A 15,580-nucleotide genomic window follows, 5' to 3' on the forward strand; every position below is an offset into this window, starting at 1 on the left:
CCTTGGGGGTCTCTTCCGGCTCTAGGGTTCTAGGACTACATACCAGGAGTAGGCAACACGGGATCTCATTAGGAAAAGAAGAGGAAGGGGAGGGAGGGAGATCTCCCCTCTTCAGCTGCCCCCCAGCCTCCTCCCCCCCCTCAAAGGGACCCCCTTCCTTCCTTCCCCAGACACCCCTTCGTGTGCGCAGGCTGAGCCTCCAAGGGGAGAGGAGTGTGCGTGTTGGTGTGTTGCAGAGAGGAAGGAAGAGCGGAAGTGGGAGGAGGGTGTGGCCGGAGGGAGAAGCTCTTCCTCTCTGGGCAGCCAGTCCTCCGGGCAGGGAGGGGCCTTGGGGAGAACTCCCGCCCACCACGCGGCCCCCAAGTTAGGAGGTCTCCCCATGCCTGCCCTGGGATCACCACCTCTGATTCTTAACCCTTCAGAGTACTGTGCTGTGAACACATGTCTATTGAGAACTATCATTGCACACTGGAGGTATGGGTCACGCATTCCTGTCTATCACATCTCTTTCTACCCGACAGTCGGGGGGTCCTACTAACCCCCCCCCCCCCAAAAAAAAATTCCGTGGCCTACTCCTTCCTCCCTGCCGAGGGAGAAGCCCTTCCTTCTTTCCTCCAAGATAAACAAATTACAAATATTTTTATTAATTTTTATTTTTTTCATACATCCCTTGTATTACAGTACCCACAAAATATTCACTACAATCTACAATACATTAACATGTGACACCTACTGTTATTTTCACGCTTATACATATTTTCTTACCCTCACCACCGTGTTCCCTCCTCCCAAGCCACTTCTTTTATCATCTGTCCAAAATTTCATTTTATTTCCTCTTCTGGAGGTAATTTTCCCTCTTTTTTTTTGGAATCCCCTTCCAATACATTTTCTCCAGACATCATCACAATCACTTTGTTTCCACATCCCTCTTTTAACTTTCAATTTGCATGTCAACCTATCATTTCTTGCCAGTTTCCATATTTCCTTATACCATTCTTTTATCTGTATATTTATTTCCTTTTTCCAATTCTTTGCTATAAGCACTCTTGCAAGGTTTAATAAGTTTGTTATCACATCTTTGTCCTCTTTTTCCAACTGTTTATTATTATATAATAAATCTAAGCTAAGACTTCTTTCTACTTCAATGTTCATTGTGTCTTCTATCCCCTAAATACCTTTCCCCAGAAATTATTTACATATTGACACTGCCACCACATATGTATGTACGTTCCCGATTCTTGGCATCCTCTCCAGCAATTTTTGGGTAGTTTTTATTTATATTTGCTATTCTTATTGGTGTTCAGTACCATTTCCATATCAACAGATAACTTTCTTTAACTCATATTGATATTTTTTTTTCAAATGTCTTTGTCCCCATCGTGACCACTGTTTCATTGATTTTCATTCTTAGATCTTCTTCCCAAATCTCCTTGTTCTTTGCTTTCCCTTTGTTTATTTCAATTAATATTTTATATATATTTACTGGTTATTCCTTTCACATTTTTATGTTCCTCTCTATCCCTTCCATTTTGTATTGTTTGTTCAAATTGATTAAGCTTACTTCTATGTTTATTATTCTTTACCCAATTTTTGAACCATTGAATACAAGGGAACCATATCAATTTTATTTCTCTAAATTCTTCCATAATCCTTTCCTTCTTCATTTCAAACTCTCCGCTTTCCAGATTCTCCGTCTTCATTCCAACCTTTGTCCAATCCCGTTTAAGTTTTTTCCCCAAAGTTTGCCCATGCCTGATATAGAAGCATCCTATTCTTCTCCAGACATGCCAACCATTTATTTATGTAGTATGTGAGAAAATCCTGGGCACTTTTCCCTTTAAGATTAAAAGTTGCATTTAGATAGGCATGGGCAAGCCTTGGCCCTCCAGGTGTTTTGGACTTCAACTCGACTCCCACAATTCCTAACAGCCTACTGGCTGGGTTGCTGTGAGTTCTCCGGGCTGCCTGGCCATGTCTCAGAAGCATTCTCTCCTGACGCTTCGCCCACATCTATGGCAGGCATCCTCAGAGGTTGTGAGGTCTGTTGGAAAACTAGGCAAGTGAGGTTTATCTGTCTGTGGAATCATGTCCAGGATGGGGAAAAGAACTCTTGTCTGTTGGAGACAAGTGTGAATGTTGCAATTGGTCACCTTGAGGAGCACTGAATAGCCTTGCAGCTTCAAAACCTGGCTGTTTCCTGTCTGGGTAAATCCTTTGCTGGGAGGTGTTAGCTGACCCTGATTGTCTCCTGTCTGGAATTCCCATTTCTGAGTGTTGTTCTTTATTTACTGTCCTGATTTTAGTTTTTTTTAAAAAATACTGGGAGCCAGATTTTGTTCATTTTCATGGTTTCCTCCTCTCTGTTGAAATTGTCCACCTGCTTCTTGTGGATTTCAATGGCTTCTCTGTGTCGTCTGACATGGTGGTTGTGAGAGTGGTCCAGCATTTCTGTGTTCTCAAATACTGGCCAAATAAGGAAGCTGCCCAAATACCGGGTCCTTTGGGAATTGTTGTAGTTGAAGTCCAAAACACCTGGAGGGCCAAAATTTGTCCATGCCTGATTTGGATCCATCTCAGAAAAGGTTATATTCGCCAAGCCCTTTGGGCACAACCTTGAAAATATCTGGCTGTAGTGCAAAATGTGCTCAACTGTTGGGTTTTGGAAGCTGCACAAGATGGCTTTAAGGCAATTTCTGCCCCCTCAGCCAAAACATATATAGTAAGCTGAAAATAATGTCTTAATCATGCATCCATCTCAATAGCAGGTTGTGATTATTATTGATCCATCTCAATAGCAGGTTGTGCAAACAGGCCTTTTTCCACCTACAACAAGCGAGGCAACTGGCACCCTATCTATCTGATGAGGCTCTGGCAACAGTCATCCATGCCACGGTCACGTCTAGGCTGGACTATTGCAACGCCCTGTATGTTGGCCTTCCGATGTCCACGACCCGAAAGCTCCGTATTGTGCAGAATGCGGCAGCCAGGCTACTCACAAGAACACCCATGAAATGCCACATCACACCAGTGCTGCAGCATCTGCATTGGCTTCCAATTGATTACCGTGGTCTATATAAAATACTAGTCCTGACTTTTAAAACTCTTTACGGCCAGGGCCCATCGTATCTTAGGGACCGTCTCTCCTTCTCTCATCATCGGAGGTCACAACGACCATCCCAACGAGACTTACTCTATGTACCGGGTCCTAGAGAAGTGCACTTGGAAAGGACCAGGCGCAGAGCTTTTTCTGTTTCTGCCCCTGCCTTATGGAATGCCTTGCCGCCCTAGATGAGAGCCATGCGGGAGTTAGGGCCTTTTACCCTTGCACTCAAGACCTGGCTCTTTACTAGAGCTTTTAATCTATTTTAATTTTTTTAAATCAATATTTGTATGTATGTATTTTTATCCTTTACAATTTTATCTTATAAATCGCCTAGAGCATCGTGGATGGAGGGCGATTAATAAGTAATTCAATGATGATGATGATGATGATGATGATGGGAAATAATAATAATAATAATAATAATAATAATAATAATAATAATAATTTTATTCTTATACCCCGCCCCATCTCCCCGAAGGGACTAGGGGCAGCTTACATGGGGCAAAGCCTGGTCAGGAAAGTGCAGCATAGAGCAGACATGGGCAAACTTCAGCCCTCCAGGTATTTTATAATAGTAATAATTTATTTCTAACCCACCCTCTTTCTCTGAAAGGTCTCAAGGCGGCTTCCAAATGCAAAGGCAAATATTCAATGCCATAGACCAGCGATCCAGGGGGGCGGTGATGGTACCTGTTAGGAGATGGGGGCGGGGCTAGGGGAGGGGCGGGGCCTTTTCCTAAGTGCGGAAGACAGGGCTGAGTCCCTGAGGTGCCTGTTAGGACACAGGGGGTGGGGCTAGAGGAGTGGGCGTGGCTTCTTCCAAAGAGCCTGAGACAGGGCTGAGCCTTTCCTGAGAGGCCTTTTAGGACTAAAGGGTGGAGCTAGGGGCGGGGCCTCCTCCCAAGAGCACGAGACAGGGCTGAGCCTCTGTATACCTCCCCTGAGGCGCTTGTGAGAACACAGGGATGGGGTAGAGAGGTTCAGCCCCGTCAGGCACTTGGGAAGAGGCCCCGCCCTCTCCTCTAGCCCTGCCCCCTGCATCCAAGATAGGGACAGAAGCTCAGCCCTGCCTCAGAGCTTGTAACTCCACCCATCCCAGTCCTGGCCTCCCATTTGTGGCCCCACCTACCTCCCCCTCCCCCTCCCAGACCTGCATCTTGGACTAGGGGAGAGGCTCAGCCCCGCCCTCTTGAGCAAGAGCCACGCCCAGCCCTCTAAGCCACGCCCCTTTCCAGGGGGTGCTGAGTCATATTTTTTCAGGAAAGGGGGCAGTAGGCCAAATACGTTTGGGAACCACTGCCATAGACAATCATAAAAACACAACACAATAAAATAACAAATAAATCATAGTTAAAAGTGTGTATAAAATACTCTATGGGAAGGAGAAATGATTGAATATCAACTCCTACAATTTAGATTTCTCTGCCAAAGAATGACGGTACCATACCAAATTACAGCTCCCAAGGTTCTGTAGCAATGAGCCATCTTGGATATTGCAAGGGATACATTAAGAAGACGGCCGTCTTGGATATTGGGAAAGGAAAGAAGGAGCAGGGGAACATCTTGAAAGACAGTCTTTTTCAAAGTCTCTTTTTTATCCTGTTATAAATGGATCCCAATACTTCTAAAGTTATTGTTGATACCATGTGGTTTTTGTTGACCCTCCTTTCCCCCTTACAGACCTAGTTTACTGTTTTTCTTTGAAATATGGTAAAATTTCAAAAACATTTAACCTACTGATGCTTCAATTAATGTAATTTTATTGGTAACTACTTTTATTTTGAAATTTACCAGTAGCTGCTGCATTTCCCACTCTTGGTTTATACTCGAGTCAATACGTTTTCCCAGTTTTTTGTGGTAAAATTAGGCGCCTTGGCTTATATTCGAGTCGGCTTATATGGTAAATTGTCTATCTCAACAGATTCAATAATCTTCACCAGCTGATGTCATCACTCTTTGTCTTCTATTCTCTATGCAATTTGTGAGCCAGACCACACAAATTGCTGTACATAACAGATAGAGAGCAAGTTCCTTCTTCTGTTCATTCTCCCATTTTTGTCTGCCTGGGACCCTTGCCTGGGGAAATATTTTACCAGAACTAGGAAACATAAAGGCAGTCTGCTCTACCTGTGTGTATGGGTTCTTTGATGGGAACGCAGATGTCTACTCTGACTGAAGCTCTTTCCACATTCCATGCATTTATGTGGTTTCTCCCCTGTGTGGATCCTTTGATGGGAACGCAGATGTGCACTCTGAGTGAAGCTCTTTCCACATTCCATGCATTTATGAGGCTTCTCCCCTGTATGGGTCCTTAGATGGGAGCGCAGATGTCCACTCTCACTGAAGCTCTTTCCACATTCCATGCATTTATGTGGCTTCTCCCCTGTGTGGGTCCTCTGATGGGATCGTAGATCTCCACTTTGACTGAAGCTCTTTCCACATTCCATGCATTTATGAGGCTTCTCCCCTGTGTGGGTCCTTTGATGGAGATGCAGATGTCCACTCTGACTGAAGCTCTTTCCACATTCCATGCATTTATGAGGCTTCTCCCCTCTGTGGGTCCTTAGATGGACACGCAGACTGGCACTGTGACTGAAGCTCTTTCCACATTCCATGCATTTATGTGGCTTCTCCCCTGTATGGGTCCTTTGATGGGAACGCAGACTTCTACTCTGACTGAAGCTCTTTCCACATTCCATGCATTTATGTGGCTTCTCCCCTGTGTGGATCTTTTGATGGAAACGCAGATGTGCACTCTGACTGAAGCTCTTTCCACATTCCATGCATTTATGAGGCTTCTCCCCTGTATGGGTCCTTTGATGGCTGCGCAGATTTCCACTCTCGCTGAAGCTCTTTCCACATTCCATGCATTTATGAGGCTTCTCCCCTGTATGGGTCCTTTGATGGGAGCGCAGATGTCCACTCTCACTGAAGCTCTTTCCACATTCCATGCATTTATGTGGCTTCTCCCCCGTGTGGATCCTTTGATGTAAACGCAGATTTCCATTCTGACTGAAGCTCTTTCCACATTCCATGCATTTATGAGGCTTCTCCCCTCTGTGGGTCCTTTGATGGAGATGCAGATGTCCACTCTGACTGAAGCTCTTTCCACATTCCATGCATTTATGAGGCTTCTCCCCTGTATGGGTCCTCTGATGGGATCGTAGATCTCCACTCTGACTGAAGCTCTTTCCACATTCCATGCATTTATGAGGCTTCTCCCCTGTGTGGGTCCTTAGATGGGAGCGCAGATGTCCACTCTCACTGAAGCTCTTTCCACATTCTATACATTTATGAGGCTTCTCCCCTGTATGGGTTCTTTGATGGACACACAGACTGACACTGTGATTGAAGCTCTTTCCACATTCCATGCATTTACGTGGATTCTCTCCTGTGTGAGTTTGTTGATGTTTAGTAAGAGAACTTCTCCCAATGAAACATTTTCCACAGTCCATACAATTATGTCGCTTCTCTCCTGTGTGTGATTTTGACAAGGAATGGAGATTTTCCATTCTGTTACATTTATGATTCAAATATCATGCCAGAAGTTCACAAATATGTTCTCCTGAAGAGGACAGGATTCCCTCTTCTCAGTCTTTGTATTGTTGTAGTCTTCTTTTCACTTTACCAAGCCTCTCTTTTTAGAGTACAACCCTCCCTTTGAAATATAATTTCTCTTATTTTCTGTTCTTGTCAGTGCTGTGTACTTTCATTTCAGACCTAAGGCAATGGGCAAAACGTCCTTCACAAGGTTCATTCAGAGGATACCTGCCAGAAGAATGAGAGGACAATCTCATTAGGAATGGAGCAAAGAAAGATCTCACTGGACATGAAGAACAATAGCCTAGTGCTGTAGCAAATGCAGGGGAAGAAGGGAGAAAGTTTGGTTCAACTCAGAAGAGCCAATTGCCAAACATAGAAAATTTCCTGCTCAGATACAAAGGGGATGGTGGTCCAAGATTCTGTGAATGAGATTTCTTGCACTGCAATGTGTTAAGTGTGTAATCCAACCTTTGTAAAGGAAGACCTCTAATAATATGGTCAGCACAGAAAGGGGCTTTGGTTGCAAAGCATTTCCTGTCTAGATCCTACTTCCTCACATCCCAACTCAGAATGTGAGTGACCACCTGTATGGACAGACCATCCCAAGTGATCAGTCTTGGGAGAACAATACTTTATTGTCTTGTGTAGATTTCTTCCAATTCAAGAAGAATATATTTCCCTGATCCTCTCTTTCCCTGCAGCCTCACGTTTCTAAAGCAAGGCACCTGGAGACATTGAGAGTACATTAGGCTGCAAAGTTCCTTGACGTATTGCATTCGTACAAAACCTATACCATAAAGGTATATAACCTCAGGCAAAACAAATGCAAAGAGAAAAACAATGGAGAATGCAAACTTCTACACTGAGACCACAAAGGTTAAGATAGGGATGCACAAGCACAGGGTGGAAGGCACTCAGCATGAGAGAGAGGAGATGGATGGATGGACCCCAGGGTGAGTGGGAATCCTCCTGTCCTCCAGATGTTTCTGCACTCCAACTTCCATCAACCCTTCCTTCACAGAAACACATGGGATACAGGGGATTGCAGTCCAGCAATACCTGGGGTGGGGTGGGATACGTGATTCCTGCCCTGTTCTGCTCAATTCATCCCATTTTAGAACGGACATTGACAAAATTCAAAGAAAGGTAACAAGAATGGGAAAACATAAACATTGTAAAGGCAGGAAGTTTTAGATTTGTAAAACGTCTGCATTTGCTCAGGAGACCATATGGTGGCCAAAACTAAAATGATGTGCTAAAGACGAACTAAAATGGTGTGTCCAAACGTATCTCTCCCTATTAACCATCTCAGAGATTAAGATTGTCCGGAGAGGCCCCGCTCTCGATCCCACCCCCTCCCAGGCAGGACCGGTGGGGATGAGAGACAGGGCCTTCTTGGTGGTGACCCCTCGGTTATGAAACTCTCTCCCTAGGGAAATTAGATCAGCCCCCTCCCTCCTGACCTTCAAGGGGAAAGTCAAATCCTGGTTGTGGGACCAAGTGTTTCCACAATGATTCCCAATGCGACAATGATTTCTAAGTGCAACAACAAACAAAGCGAATGACAATTTGGAATGGCTCCTGGAATATAATAATAATAGTAATAATAATAATAATAATAATAATAATAATAATAATAATAATAATAAACTTTATTTTTATATCCCGCCCCATCTCCCCGAAGGGACCTGGGGGGGGGGGGCCTCACAACAGGGACAAGTCCGAAACAACGACACAGCATATTTGACAAAAACTTTAAACATTTCAATGATGCACAAAATAAAATAATGGACAATACATTAAAATCCAAGTAGATAAAATCAGAGTAATTAAAAGCAAACCAGCGTAGACAGGTTTCATAAAGTGCTGTATCATGGAAATGAGTAACAGTGATAAAGTGCCATACACTTTTAAAACATAAAGAAGTATTCTGATGACAGCTCTATTGGGCCTATTCATTCAAACGCGCTCTGGAACAACCATGTTTTCAATTCCCGGCGGAAAATGGGCAGGGAAGGAGCTAACCTGATCTCCTTAGGGAGAGAGGTCCAGAGCCGGGGGGCCACTGCCGAGAAGGCCCTCTCTCTCCCTCGTCCCCACCAGCCGCATTTGAGACAAAGGCGGGAGCGAGAGGAGCGCCTCCCCGGATGATCTTAGGGTTTGCGTTGGTTCGTAGGAGAGGAGGCGATCACGGAGATAGGCAGGTCCTGAACAGTTTAAAGCTTTATAGGTAATAACCTGCACCTTGAATTGGCCCCAGAAACTTATTGGTAGCCAGTGGAGCTATTTAAACAAAGGAGTTGACCGTTCTCTGTAACTAGCTCCTGTTATTAATCTGGCTGCTGATCTCTGAACCAACTGAAGTTTCTGAACCGTCTTCAAGGGCAGCCCCACATAGAGTGCATTGCAGTAATCCAACCTGGAGGTGACTAAGGCGTGGACCACAATGGCCAAGTCAGACTTCACGAGGTACGGTCGCAGCTGGCGCACAAGCTTTAACTGTGTGAAGGCCCTCCCGGCCACCGCTGACACCTGAGCATCAAGTGTCAGCGCTGAGTCCAGGAGGACCGCCAAGCTGCGGACCTGCGTCTTAAGGGGGAGTGCGACCCCGTCGAGCGCACCCTATGCCCCGATTGGCCGCACGACTGACGTGGAGGACCTCTGTCTTGTCAGGATTAAGTTTCAGCTTATTCACCCTCATCCAGTCCATCACAGGGGCCAGACAGCAGTCAAGGATCTGAGGGGCTTCCTTGGAGTTTGGTGGAAAGGAGTAGTAGAGTTGAGTACCATCTGCATAGAGATGGCACCTAACTCCAAAACTCCGGATGGCCTCTCCCAGCGGTTTCATGTAGATGTTAAAAAGCATGGGAGACAGAATAGAACCTTGCGGGACCCCACAGGACAATGGCCAGGGGTCCGAGCAGGAGTCTCCCAGCTTCACCAACTGGGAACGGCCTTCCAGGAAGGAGCGGAGCCATTGCAAAGCAACGCCCCCAATACCCATTCCAGAGAGCCTTCCCAGAAGGATACCATGGTCGATGGTATCGAAAGCCCGCTGAGATGTCCAAGAGACTCAACAGGGTCACACTCCACCTGTCAAGTTCTCTGCGGAGGTCATCCACCAAGGCGACCAAAGCCGTCTCCGTACCATGACCGGGTCTGAACCCAGACTGTGATGGATCCAGATAGTCGGTCTCTATCAGGAACCCCTGGAGCTGCGAGGCGACCACCCACTCCTGAACCTTGCACAAAAAGGGAAGGTTCAAAATTGGCCGGTAGTTGTTAAGAACTGACGGGTCAAGGGACACCTTTTTCAGAATCGGTTTAACCAATGCCTGCTTTAAGGTAGATGGGAAAATTCCCTGATCCAGTGAAGCGTTTTTTATCCACACGAACCAATTTGCCAACCCCCCACTGGCAAGTTTTATTACCCAAGATGGGCAAGGGTCTGAAGCACATGTGGTCACTCTCACAGCTCCAAGGATCCCCTCGACATCATCAGGGTGAACAATCTGAAACAAATCAATTAACACTGGACAAGCAGGTGCCTCGGTCACCTCCACAGATACTGCGTTAAGGCTGGTGTCTAAGTCAGAGCGTATCCGAGCGACTTTGTCTGCAAAGTGATGGGCGAACTCGCCACATCGAGTTGTCAGGTGGCAAAGGGCAGCCCCCCCCCCCCCGTCACAAGGGTGGAGGAGCTCCCCCACCACCTGAAACAACTCAGCTGGTCTGTTTGTTGCAGACGCAATGCGGGTAGTCGAGAAAACTATCCTGGCTGCCCGCAATGCTGCGGAGTAGGCCCTAAGAGAGGCTCTAGCCCGTGCTCGGTCAGATACGTCCTGAGATCTGCGCCAGATGCACTCCAGTCTCCGTCTCGTCCGCTTCATCACAGCCAGCTCCTCAGAAAACCAAGGAGCTGACCTGACTCTGTGAGATGATAGGGGACGTTCAGGGGCGATCGTGTCTACTGCCCTGGCCATCTCAGTGTTATAGAGATCAACCAAGACTTCGACAGGATCACCAGCCGCCATGATGGGAAAATCCCCAAGAGACATCAGGAATCCATTTGGATCCATAAGTCTCCTGGGGCGGACCATCTTAATCGGTCCACCACCCCTGCAGAGGGTTTGATCTGTGGTTAGTCTAAAACTGACCAGATGATGATCAGTCCATGACAATGGAAGAATATTTTGCTCTTCCACACTGATTTTTCCTCCGTTCACAACAAAAACTAGGTCTAACGTGTCCTGCCTGATAAGTTGGTCCAGAAATCATTTTTTACAGGCCCATGGCCGTCATGGCAAACATGAAATCCTGTGCTGCGCCAGAAAGGATGGACTCCGCATGGATATTGAAGTCTCCCAGCACCACAAGGTGCTGAGGCTCCAACACCAAGCTGGAGACCACCTCGGCGAGCTCAGGCAGCGAGACTGCTGTGTTGCGGGGTGGTCGGTACACAAGCAGAATCCCCAACCTGTCCCGGTTTCCAACTCTCAGATAGACACAATCAAACCCAGAAGATTGTGGAATGGGGCACCTAGTCAGAGAGATGGAATCTCGATAGACCACCGCAACCCCACCTCCCCGCCCCCCAGACCTGGCTTTTTCATCCAGGATTAAATCCTGGATGGCAGTTGTTTTACCATTTACGGATCTGGCATTTAACAGAAGGAGCTTGAGTCCAGGGGGACCGTCATGTAGGCTAGCTGACCTATCTCTCCTCAGGGTCGCAAGGACTCTTGTGCGCTTCTCCTTGGGTTGATAGAACTGATCGCACCCTCTCCTACCCCACACAACCCCGATAGTGTTCCCCGGGCTCTGGAACTCTCCCCGCTCCCCATGGAAGGGACTAGCAGATGCAAGGTCTGAGGAGGTTAGTCAGCTCTCTGATTCTAACGAACCAGTAAGGGTGTTACTAAAAAGAGAAGCTGATGGGAAAAATTTGTGTGTTGATTGCTGCGAGATGTCATTTTGAATGTTTGAAGTAAGTGGAGGGGAGCTATTCGTTGATGATAACCATAGAATGGGAGGGGTCTTTTCTTGTAAGGGAGTTGAGGCCTGTATTGGACTAACAGAATCTCTCACAGAGACTTCCTGTGATGGACCTGGTGGGCTTTTGGGACGGCTTACATTCCCAGTGCTTGGAGTGCCTAATTTGAGTCCTGGGATAAGGGGGCAAAAATTCGGTCTCTAACCACTCTTTCAATATAAATGCCCCAGATGTTTAATTGAGGTTTATGTGCCAGGATCTCTACAGGTAATAAAGCGTCTTCAAATGTTATTAAAAGGACTGAAGAGCGATCCTGGCTATGATAATCTCTACGGAGCCAATTGATGTTACTAATTTTGACCTCTGCAGGGCTTCTTCTTAAAATCTGCTCAAGGACCTCCTCACTGTTCTGTGAGAGCACCATCTGCCCCTGTTTAGTTGAAAATTGGAGCCAGCATATTGGGATGTAAGGACCATTGTTCTTGTAAAAGGTCAAATTGTTGGCCGTCTGAGGTGGGAGAATTTTCTTTAAGCTCTTCTTGTAGAAGGTCCTCAGAGGGCCTTAAAGCTGCTCCCTCTTGCCCATTCCCTTTTCCTCGTAGTTCCTCCCCTCCCAAACCACAGTTTAGCTGCACAACATCCTCCTTTCCCTGTCTATCCTCCCCACCTTGTCCCATCCTAACTCAAACCCAGGATTGGTTGCCTCTGATTGAATTTGAACCCCGCCCATCTTCTAGGTTCCATGAGCAGCATTCAGGTGTCGAACGTCTTAACATTAGTGAAATCCCCATAAAAAGAAGATCAAGTTTCTTAATCATAGAATCTAAATTTTGAAAAATAAAAGAAAACAATCTTCCTAATAACTCGCATAAATGAGTTAACTCCACATTCCTCAACTCTTCAAAATTATCCATGTTCCAAGTCCTTCTCACTCTGTTCTATCCCTCTATATATCTCTCTATCCCTCTCAATAACAATCCAGTCCAGTTCCAATTATTCCACTCTATTCCCAACTTCCTTCCTCATTCAGACCTTCCAGCCATACCCTTCCTTCAACAACTTCCACACACCCTCTTATCGACACACTTCACCCTCAATGTCCTTCCTAGGGTTATCCCATTTATGTTAACAAGGATTTCTTGGCCCCAATTTCCAGTCTGTATTATTGGCACTATCTTCGAATCAGTGATAATTAGTATATCCTATAAACTCTTATTCCCAACTCTGACCCCAAAATTCAATCTCTGATTACACAATATAATAAATTAAATGGTATAACATATAACAAATAATATATATAAAATTTTGATGTGAGAACTTCTCTCCTTCCTGCGAAGACAGCAATGGCAGCGGGTGGAAGCCCTAACAGGCAGTTTATATTAGCAACACCAATTAATAGGTCTTATTATTTGTTTGCAAAGTATCTTCCTAAGCCAATAGTCTCCTCAGTCAGCTACAATTGTGTCCACAAGATGGTGTTGAGCTCAGGTAAGCAGTGCGTCCAAATGTCAAGCTGGCAACAAGGCCTTGCACCAGCCAATAATGAAGGTCCTTTAGGGAGATAGGCAATGTAGAAGATGGACAGCAAACCCCAATGCTGCCAACAGCGATGGTAAGCTGTAGTTCTTAAAGACCACGTCAAAATTCCTGCAATGGTGGACAATAGCGATGTTCCAGTGGTCACATTACCCCTACAGCAGCAAGGAGGAAACGCTGGAGGGTACCAGGGCAGTCAGGGCAACAAGGATGCGGAAACGAGGACAACTGAGCAGTCAGGGAAGCACTGGGCAGTGTGAATAACAGTAACTGTAGCGGATGGCGAATAGCAGCTGCAGTAACAAGAAGGCCTCCAGAAAAAATGGGTCTCTAACAACAGCAGCGGCAGCAGGAGTAGAAGTCTTTGAAGCCTTTTAAAAGCCTTTGAAGCAACTAGCGCTGATAATTAGGTGTTAATGGCTTGGGAAACAGCCAGCCCCAGATGAAGGGCCGCCTCAGATGGAAGGCTGGCTGCCACGAGTAAAACAGGCAGGCAGGCAGCATTAGGCAACACAGAGCGGCCAGCCACAGAGCAATGGTCGGCTCCGAGGAATTCAAAGATGTGGGAGCAGTGTAAACCCCCCTCCCAAGCCGGTCATTAACGATGGAGAGGTTGGAGACCAGCAGTGGCCCTGGTGACAAAAAGTAAGTTCCAAACAGCAGCAACAGCAGCAGCAGTTGTTTAATATAGAGAGGCAGAATGAGGGAGCGCATTCCAGCAGCCTGTTGTAATGGCTGCTGCAACAGCTCTCTACCTCTTTTCTCCCGATCTTCTCTTTTCCCCTTTCTTCTTGCTGAGCCACGCAAAATTAGCCCCCAGGGCCTCCTCCGAAACCCTGGATGACCAAACAAGTGCTCTAGCTGGCAAGGGTAGACTCAGATGGGAGGATTCGCTCGGATTGTGTTTTCTCTTACCAAGCTGCTGTATGGTTCCTGCTACCTCTCCGCCATCTTGCCTATTGTGTTTGGGATTATGTGATTTTAAGTCATGGTTTTAAGTGATATGTTTGAATTATGTGATTTTAAAGTATATGTTGTTTTGTTTTATATGTATTTAAGGCACTGAATTGTGCCTCTGTTGTGAGCCACCCCGAGTCCCCTCCAGGGTGAGAAGGGCGGAATATAAATGTGGCAAATAGATAAATAAGCAAACAAATGATGGCTGAAGAGGTAGGAGGGAAGCCATCAAGTTCCTTGCATCCACTACAGACCCCTCTTTGGCCTGGGAGCCCATTTGCAAGGCTTTTATTGAGGGTCATCTGCCAGTTGAGCTGAGACTGTGCCCAACTTAAAGCATCACGCAGGTACTTCAGCCACACTTGCATTAGTCTGCCAAAGCAGTTGATCTACTCTGAACTCAAGAACAGGAAACATAATGTTGGTGGGCAGGAAAAGAGATTTAAGGATGGACTCAAAGCCAACCTTAAAAACTGTAGCATAGACACTAGAACTGGGAAGCCCTGGCCCTTGAGCGCTCTAATTGAAGGTCAGCTGTGACCAGCAGTGCTGCGGAGTTCGAAGAGGCACAAATGGGCTTAAGGGAGAAACGTGCCAAGAGGAAGGCCCGTCAAGCCAACCCTGACCGGGACCGCCTTCCACCTGGAAACCGATGTCCTCACTGTGGGATCTACATGATCTACATGAAGAACAGGTCTCTTCAGCCATCTACGGACACACCCCCAAGATGGAAGACAATCATCCTCGAACTACGAGGGATTGCCTAAGAGGAAGCGTACAGGATGACTGGCTGGGCCCGCTTACTTAGAATCATAGAATAGTAGAGATGGAAGAGACCTCATGGGCCATCCAGTCCAACCCCCTGCCAAGAAGCAGGAAATCGCATTCAAAGCACCCCCGACAGATGGCCATCCAGCCTCTGCTTAAAAGCCTCCAAAGAAGGAGCCTCCACCACAATCACTGCCAAACAGCCCTTCTCACAGTGAGGAAGTTCGTCCTGATGTTCAGGTGGAATCTTGTTTCCTGTAGTTTGAAGCCATTGTTCCGCGTCCTAGTCTGCAGGGCAGCAGAAAACAAGCTTGCTCCCTCCTCCCTATGACTTCATGTATTTGTACATGGCTATCATGTCTCCTCTCAGCCTTCCCTTCTGCAGGCTAAACATGCCCAGCTATTTAAGCCGCTCCCCATAGGGCTTGTTCTGCAGACAGTTAATCATTTTAGTTGCCCTCCTCTGGACGCTTTCCAGCTTGTCAACATCTCCCTTCAATTGCTGTGCCCAGAATGGGACACAGTGTGATTCCAGGTGTGGTCTGACCAAGGCAGAATAGAATAAGGGGAGCATAACTTCCCTGGATCTAGACGCTATTCCCCTATTGATGCAGGCCAGAATCCCGTTGGCTTTTTTAGCAGCCGCATCACATTGTTGGCTCATGTTTGACTTGTTGTCC

General features: G+C 46.5%; 2 protein-coding genes across 3 annotated transcripts in view; one reads left to right on the forward strand and one right to left on the reverse strand.

The window, feature by feature from the left end:
• The window catches only part of LOC107983763 (zinc finger protein 239-like), a 284,070-nt gene that overhangs the window by 27,802 nt on the left and 240,688 nt on the right, over positions 1-15,580 (forward strand). The gene's annotated exons all lie outside the window — the stretch shown is intronic.
• The window catches only part of LOC134296927 (zinc finger protein 665-like), an 84,320-nt gene continuing 69,364 nt past the window's right edge, over positions 625-15,580 (reverse strand). Inside the window, exon 2 of one of the 2 annotated variants that reach the window (XM_062973097.1) lies at positions 625-6,367. In XM_062973097.1, coding sequence (XP_062829167.1) covers positions 5,227-6,367 — 1,141 coding nt within the window. In that variant the 3' untranslated portion in view covers positions 625-5,226. Of the gene's footprint in view, positions 6,483-15,580 lie in introns of both variants that reach the window. The other variant, XM_062973098.1, reaches the window with a different exon arrangement.

This window comes from Anolis carolinensis, chromosome 2 (assembly GCF_035594765.1).
Source record: "Anolis carolinensis isolate JA03-04 chromosome 2, rAnoCar3.1.pri, whole genome shotgun sequence".
In the NCBI taxonomy this organism is placed as follows: domain Eukaryota; kingdom Metazoa; phylum Chordata; class Lepidosauria; order Squamata; family Dactyloidae; genus Anolis; species Anolis carolinensis.